This window comes from Gastrolobium bilobum, unplaced genomic scaffold (genome assembly GCF_033153095.1).
Source record: "Gastrolobium bilobum isolate Gb01-03AN ecotype WA unplaced genomic scaffold, APGP_CSIRO_Gbil_v1 utg152975, whole genome shotgun sequence".
Classification (NCBI taxonomy): domain Eukaryota; kingdom Viridiplantae; phylum Streptophyta; class Magnoliopsida; order Fabales; family Fabaceae; genus Gastrolobium; species Gastrolobium bilobum.
In genome coordinates, this window is record NW_026897906.1 from 7,479 (window position 1) to 16,022 (window position 8,544).

The 8,544-nt window shown below is 31.2% G+C and overlaps 1 protein-coding gene across 1 annotated transcript; it reads right to left on the minus strand.

Moving 5' to 3' along the window:
* Nucleotides 1-1,898: 1,898 nt before the first annotated feature.
* LOC133311319 (uncharacterized) lies at nucleotides 1,899-6,045 on the minus strand. The gene is made up of 10 exons (XM_061512341.1): nucleotides 5,917-6,045; nucleotides 5,742-5,803; nucleotides 5,183-5,302; nucleotides 4,987-5,086; nucleotides 4,713-4,793; nucleotides 4,484-4,533; nucleotides 4,234-4,384; nucleotides 4,099-4,155; nucleotides 2,619-2,740; nucleotides 1,899-2,294 (listed from the first exon to the last, which is right to left on the minus strand). Exons 1-10 carry the CDS (start codon nucleotides 5,977-5,979, stop codon nucleotides 2,081-2,083), a joined length of 1,020 nt encoding a protein of 339 aa, XP_061368325.1. The 5' UTR covers nucleotides 5,980-6,045; the 3' UTR covers nucleotides 1,899-2,080.
* Nucleotides 6,046-8,544: the final 2,499 nt, after the last annotated feature.

Consider the following 8,544-nt stretch of genomic DNA (forward strand, 5'->3'; position numbering starts at 1 on the left):
TTCTTTTTATTTTATTTTAATCATGTTTACCTTAGCCATACGAGGCTAAGAACCTTTTAATCAACCTAAGGGTAACAGATTCCATGTATTAGTCTTGAGGGTCTGCGCTTTATTTTAAATCAGTTTTGTTTCCCTTCCCACCTCAGATTGATATCGTGCGATCGTGGATATTCAATCTGAGGTTCGCGATTGCGATTATGGAAAGGGATTAATCATCAGATTTGATGGTTAGATTGATTGACCCTATGACCTTAAATCAAACGGGCTGATACTCTGCGATTGTATGAGTAGAAGCACTGTATTATCAAATGCTAAGCGATCGCTTAGAGAGGGTTGTCAATTGGAAATAAGGATTCTGATTCGATTGACGATCAATCACGATTCTGATATCTTTTTATCCGAGGAAAGACGTCCATGGAACCCTAACCTTAGGTTGGTTAATTTTTAATTACGAATTTTTATTCCAAATTTATATTCTGCCTTTTTAATTATTCAATCAAAATCCAAAACCCCCTTTTAATTTTCTGTCATCATAAGCGATTTTTACCAAAACAATTTCCTTGAGATATGACTTAGGGTTTCCACTTTACTACAAATTTTCTGAACCCTAATAAAGAAATGGTTTTTAATTTGCACGAGTTCGACAGCTCGTGTCATAACCCTCCAGTTCTCAATTTATATTATCAAAATAACAAAATTCAACTCCTAGAATAAGGGTCTTAAGCACCTTTTTATAGACTAATTACAAATTGATCCATAATTCGAAATTCAAAATCTGAAATCCCAAAAATAAGAAAAATTACTAAAATAAATATAATGATAATTAATTCCTAAAAATAAATAAATAATTACATTCAAAATACATCCTAAATCTTAGATTTCAAATCATGTCAAATGTGTTGTTTTTCTTTTCTTACCAAACAAATCGCAATCATATTTGCGATTTTATTTCAACTTGGATTTGATTGTAATTTGTTATATTTCAAATTACTACTTTTTTTAACAATTGGGCAATATTTATTGGGCCACAATTCTGATTGACTTCGAGCTTTCTGAATCAATGGTTGAAGCATGTGCAATGAGCCAACTGTAAGTGTATCAGATTTAGCTTATGCTATTAATATTGTCAGTCAATTCATGCATAATTCGAGAAAAAAACACATACAGACAGTGGAAAGAATTATTTAGTATCTCAAAACTACTCTTGGCAGAGGACTACTATTTGACGTGATGGAAATCTTTCCTTAGAAGTTTACACTAATGTTGATTATGCTAGGTCAATGACTGACCGTCGATCTACCACTGGTTATTGTATGTTTCTTTGTGGTAATTTAGTGACATAGAGAAGTAAGAAACAAGATGTGGTTGCTAGGTCAAGTGTAGAGGCGAAGTTTCGAGCGATGCCCAAGGTATTTGTGAATTGTTATGGTTAAAAAAAATTATACTTGATGATCTCCAAATAAAATCTAAAGGACCTATGAAGCTACTTTGTGATAATAAGTCCGCCATCTATATAGTTCATAATTCATTCCAACATGATCGAACTAAGCATGTTGAGGTCGACCGTCACTTCATTAAAGAGAAACTTGATAGCGAGCTGATCTCTACTCCATACATTCCCTCTAGGCGCCAATTAGCTGATGTTTTGACAAAAAGACTCTCCAAAGATAGATTTCAAAAACTTACTAGCAATCCGGGAATGATAAAACATCTATTCCTCAATTTGAGGAGGAGCATTTTAAATAATATTGTATTATTTAGATTAGTATTTTATTATTTAGACTACTCTAAAAGTTTCTTTAGGCTTAGCTCATTAGGTCATTTAGTCTCTTTAAATAATGAGCCTTTGTACAGTTATTTACACAATAGAATAATACACTCTTTCTTTTCACTGAATTAAGTAGCCACACTGATAGTGCATAAAAAGTTACCATCATCAAGTCTCCAATGTTTTTGGTATAGTTGGGAGAGTAGGCATTGATGATTGTTGAAAGCAATTTATATTACTGTCATTTATTTTAGAGTTCTATGATTAATTACAAAACTTCAAGGTTTTAATTCCTGGGTAAAAGTACTCTACCTAATTGACAAAAGGAGAAGCCATGGAATGAAGACTATCAACAATAGAGTCGATCAAAGCATGAGAACCACTCGTAGCAGCAAATGTAAGGTGCTTTGGAGCTTCAGCTCTATCAAAATACAATGCTCCTGATACCAGTTTTTCCTTTGGTTGTAACGCCAGCCAGATAACTGTGTCTGCACCTTCTTCACTTGTTCTAAGCTTCCCCGAAAGCCTATAAATAATTGAATCAATATATAAACTATTTGGAAGGTGCCAAATAATAATTTTACTTTCTTTTCTTTGGTGCCCATATTTTAGTTGCAAGTTATTTAGACTCGAAGTATGGACAATCAAGAAGTCCACTTTATCTTGTGCAGAAATTTAATATAATTATAAAGAATAGGGGTAACAAGAATCAAAGTTGTGACAACTTGGTCATCACATGCTTTGTACAATGTAAAAGACGAACTCTCTGCCCATGAATAGCTTTTGTCTCCAATTTTTATAGTAACAATCAATAGGTTCTATGGATAGTGTAACGATAAACAATACTCACGCTTTAGAGAAGCTTGGCAAACTCTTTGCAACCCCAGGAGTCTCAGCCCAACCAGGGTGCATTGAGTAGAATCCTATCCCTTTGTTCTTATATTTCTCAGCCCACTTTTCTGTTAGGGCAACCTGGCATAACAAATATGTCATAAATTTGCATGAATACAGACAAACGAAAAAAAATAAAAAATATAAACAGAAAGCACTCAAGTAATCTCTTTTAAATGCCTCTAAGATTCTATCAAGGAAATATGGATTCTAAATTATATGACATGCAAACATGATAAAAAAGATTTTGAAAACATTCCACGTGATGTCAGATAGTACAACTGCTGCCTGTTTTCTGATTACATGGATCATACAAAGAGTTATATATACAATAGGTATTTAATTATGGTCCACTGTAATATAAAAATTTTCAACCACAAGTAAACCATTTTGTGTCACAATAAAAAAAAATCACTCCCCGTTAAACCAGACTAGCAAGTGTGGGGTAAAAGTAATCCTTGTACGCAGCCTTACCCTTGCATAATTGCAAAGAGGCTGTTTTTGTGTCACAATAAAAACTTGCTAAAAAATTGTATTTAATTATGGACCTTAGTTACTAATACTATAATGATGTGACGCTTTTTTACTTATGCTTAGAGTATTGCATTGATAGTGGATCTAATTTAAACTAAATAAATCAAATTTCTTGATAGAGATTTAACTTTTGAAAACTAAGAACCAGATACAGTGATTATAGCACCAAACTCAAAATTCAAAAGACTAGGCTGTTTCAACTGTGGAACATTCAATTTCATAAGCCAAACCACAAGTTTCTTAAGAAATCAAAGGTATTTAAATGCTTATTTATAATACTTGTTATCTGATAGATAAGAGTAATATGCTCAGTTCAAATTAAAATGTTCTAGTAGTTCTTAGTTTACATATAATATATCATTATTAGACACATTGGATTTGATGAATTAAAAAAAAAAAAAAAAAATTGTGTATACGTAACATTTGAATCACTAGAAGGATTCCCTTGCAGTAACCAAACAAAGATTTTACTGGAGGTCCACCACCTAAAATATTTGTCATGATAGATATTGGTGCTTAAAATTAGAAGCATTATCTTGGAGGCACAATCCAACAAATGGAATGAGCTATAAAGCAAGACTGTTGAAGGAACAAAAAATTTTCCAACGAACTTGTGGAAAAACAGGGCAAATTCACCACTATATAATAAACTAATAATAGTTTCTGTTGTTAAGTATGCACAGCTAAGAGAAATTGGTGTGTTCTCTTCTCTAAGACAATGAACCCAAAGATATTACATCATGTAAGTTGAATTGAAGAGAATGTGCATATTGAAGTAAGTTGATCCAAAATCACCAGTAAATTTTAGACAAGCTAAAGATACTTTGCTACAGTTTTATATTTAATTGTAAAACATCACAAGAAAAAATAATGTACCCTAATATAGAATCATTAATTTAACTGACCTGAACACGCTTGTTTCGAGCATATTGTTCAACCCCATTAAAGTTGCTCTCGGAATACTGGTACAGACAACCAAATAAATTATACTAAAATCCTATAAATGATTGAGTCTGCTGACATGTTCATAATGCAGTTACCTGTAGATCTTTGGTCAAGGGAGAAGCATACATTCCACCAGAAGAAACAGTAATTACACGTGCATCAGGGGAAGCTTTCTCCAGTAATGGCACCATCAATTCTGTCATGGTGTAAGTGCCTAATACATTTACAGCAAAGTTCAACTCATACCTGGATTATGACAGAATACATTAAAAGGAAGCAGAAAAATGCAGGTCACAGGTAGAATTTGCAAAATTTATATTTCTATATTAAACAATAAAGAATCACCCTTCTGATGTGGTAACTCGGTTTTGCTCGAGCAAGCCGGCATTGTTAACCTTGATGCAAGAAATTATTCCATATTAGATTTTATTGCACAAGACACATTAAAAGTTGTAATTTCTTAATATAAAACAGTATCCATCAGCAACCTACAGATATCCCATTAAGTTTCAATAGTAAAGCTACCAGAAATTACATGCAGTGAAGTAATTGCAAGAAACAATCGAGAATTTACCAACACATGAACTGGCACATTTTTTTTAGAAAGCCTGGAAGCAAGTGACTTGATTTCAGTGACAGATGAAAGGTCACAAATCTGCAAGACAAAATAGCTAGTCATATAAAATCATTATGGAAATTATATTTTGCAAATGCTTCCAGTTTATGCACTAAATTGTTGAAAGTGCCATATAGTTCATGTTCAATTCATGAAATTAGGAAATTCTAATGCTTCTGATAATTCAAAAATAAGGATTAGTGACTAGAATATAGAAACAAAAAAGTGATACCTCCAAATACACATTTTGATTGCCGGTTCTAGTTTGAATTTCAGAAAGAGCAGCCTCTCCTCTCTCCTTATTACGACATACAAGATACACGGTTGCACCACTGTTGAAAATCATTAGCCATAACATATAACTACACACTGAAAAAATAAAAATAAAAAATAAAAATAAAAACATTGGAGAAAGATCAATTCAAAACCGCTGTGCAAGACCCTGAGCTGCTGCATAGCCAATTCCAGAGTTAGCTCCTGTAACAATGCAATTCTTCCCTGGTATTTGTGTTTCGATTTCCTCTGGTTTGAATTTCTTAGAATGATCACTACAAAAAGTTTAATTTATACATTGGCTAAACACACAGTGAAGCCAAATAACAATATCAATAATACAAAGCTACCAGTTTTCTGCTACTCTAATTTCTAACTTTCCAACAAACTATATATATATAAACACAATAAATAGTACCCAATTTTCATGTCCACTCTTTATTTCTACTATACTGTTTTTCAATATTAAAAAACTCCATTCAATCTTGTAAGCTCCCCAATAATTCAAAAACAAACGAAACGAACACAATTTATGTCCAAATTGATTATTCCAATAAAGTAAAAGTTGAAAACGGATAACACAATTTATCTATCTCGGTAAAATCAATGTTGTTGAGCCACGTCATGAATAACAATTTTGAGTATCCCCTCATATAATAATAATAATAATAATAATAATAATAATAATAAGTAGGTCAGTTTTGAGGAACTCACAGAAAACCAGCTTTGGTGAAATTAAGGTACCCATAAACACCAAAAGCCGTTTGTCTCCATGTCTGGGGAAGCACAAAAAGTTTAAGGTTAAAGAACCATGAAATTGTGGGAATTAAGGTAGAATGTAGAATGAAGGAAGATGGAGAGAGAAATAATGGAAAATTGGAAACTAGACCTTGAGGAGGAACATAATGGAGAGGTGAAGTTGAAGTTGCAGTTGCAACGTTCCACTTTTCATTTGCGAATGCAATCATGGTCTTCTTGTGGATTCTTGACGTGTGTATCGAAGAGCATGTTTTGTTCACGTGCGTGGCAACTGGCAAGTTTAGAAATTAGAGGCAACGTAGCAGCCATAGCTACCACTCTTTTGCTCCTCCTATTTCGTACATGATGTAATCATGTGATTTTTTTTTTATATATATATCTCTTTATTTATTAATGATAATCAAATCTCACTTATTTAATATATATGAAAATATAAATAGATACAAAAATTTTAATTTTTTTATGAACAAGTAATGTAAAATTTTAACGTAAAAGAATTCAACTCCTTGATTCATTTATTACTAATTGACTCTTCACTTCAGGACCTAATTTTTAATTGCGCACAAAGTTAAAATTAGTGGCATTAGAAAAATGGAATAGGTTATTCATACAATCAATTTTTTTTTTAAAATCACTTTTTTTATTGTAGAATTAAAATTAAATTCATAATTATAAAATAATTTCAAATAAAAATTATTAAATTAATTTTGATCCAATAATAAAAAAAATCATAAAAAATGATTAAAAAAAATTATAAGTATAATCTCCCATAAAATAATTTAAAGAAACACCTTTAGTTTAAAATAGATTAGAAGGTGCATCACTTAATCCACTATTTTTTTTTATCACTTCTCTGCTATGTGATTTTTTTATAAGTTTATTTAAATTCTTATTTATAAATGTTATTATGTCAAAAAATACCCCTCAAAAATAGTCTCGTATAAATCTGCAAAACCAACAGTGTCTCTCGTAGGTAGGATGTAAAGTGTTGAATCCACTCAAAATCACGTATTCTTTCGTGCATGAATATGCAAAATAAATTATTCTTCGTGTCTATTTGGAAAATTTTATTTATTGTAAAAAGAGTATTTTGTTATAATGAAAAAAAAAAGAAGCTAAAAGCTTTTAAGAGTAGCTTTTTTTAAGATATATATTAGCGTTTTAGAATTTCCATATATATTTTTTAAATTCACCCTTTTTCCAAATTTATATTTATCAATTTTACTCTTTACTCTAATAATCCATCTTAATAATTAATTATTTTGTATTCATTCCTTCAAAAATTAAAACAGCTTTATAAAATCATCAAACAGCTTTTTTTTTTATTTTTTAATCTCTTTTTCTTAACTTTAGCTTAAAAGTGAATTTTAGCTTTAAAAAGTACCAAATATGCCCTCCATTTTTTGCCTATTATTCTGGTGGATGGATGGAATGGAAGACGTTAGTGTGGAAGTTTATTTCCAATTCAAATGGCGTGGCACAATTAATGTTGAGAGACCATTTGTGGGATGTCCCAATTATAAGGCAAGTTTTAGAGTACTTTTAATTTTTAATTTTATTAACATTTAAAGAAAATTTGTGCTTGCAAGTTGTAAGCAGAGATGGCGCGTAATTCGATTCGGCGCGTTTTAAAAAGTGGGTAAAAAATTTCAACTTGCCCCGCCCCTTGAATCTGTTTATATATTAAAAATGTAAAAAAAAAAATTAAAATTTATGTTTCCATGGATGTAAAATGAATCGAATGAAGATCAAAGAATTGTAAAATATAGTTAATTATTATTTTCCAAAAAAACCCTCTCAACGGATCAAACCATTTTGATATGCTCTTATCCATAGCAGATTCAAGTGGGTTGGTAAATTGAAAATCTCAATTCAACTCGCCATAATTGATGGATTAAACGAGACAACCCATTAGGTTGAAGCAGTTCTGTTATCCCTACCTACTGATACTGATGAAGTGCAATTTATTTTTTCAAATGGGTCAATCTTGGGTGTAATGCTAGAAAAGAGGGGATGTAAAGTATTAAAAATATATAAAATCATTAATGTAGTCTCGTCTATCAGTTTAAACTATATATAAAAAGAATAATTATTAAGAGATTCCAATCATTGAATGAAAAACTGCAAAGCTTAAAGAAACCCTTGGAATAGAAACTGAGAGAAAGAGAACAAAGACCATAGAAAAAAGTAATCTGTTTGTATTAATTTGCGAATTACATGAGGATCAGTATATATACAAAACTGATCGAGAGAAATATGGAAGAGAGTATACACGTAAGCAAAGGCAGTTATAACAAACTAACAACTAATTAGCACTAGTCTCCCACGTGCTTAGTTGAGATGGAGATATCATTCAATAAAGCTTGAAAAATGAAAAAGAAAACGAAACTTAGTGATGCAGCTGGAAGAAAGTCTAGAGGATAAAAATAAATTACTGGCTCAAATGATCGAAGACACAAAAAGAATGGGTTATGGGCTTATGGCCATCCTTATTTTCTTGTGCATATGGGTCGTTTTGTATAAATATATATATAGAAGGATGTTGTTTAATACTGATAACTGATTCCTTTTGGTTCGTACAGATGGTTGCTGAATTTCAAATGCAATAGAGAGCATATACTCAGGTTGTTGCTCTCTCAATTTCTAATGAAAATCATCTTTTATTATTAAATGCGAACTCAAGGTTATTGAAATATTATATCAATTTCTATTTCTATTTCCATTAGGCAAAAATATTACATCAACTTTTAGTATTAAA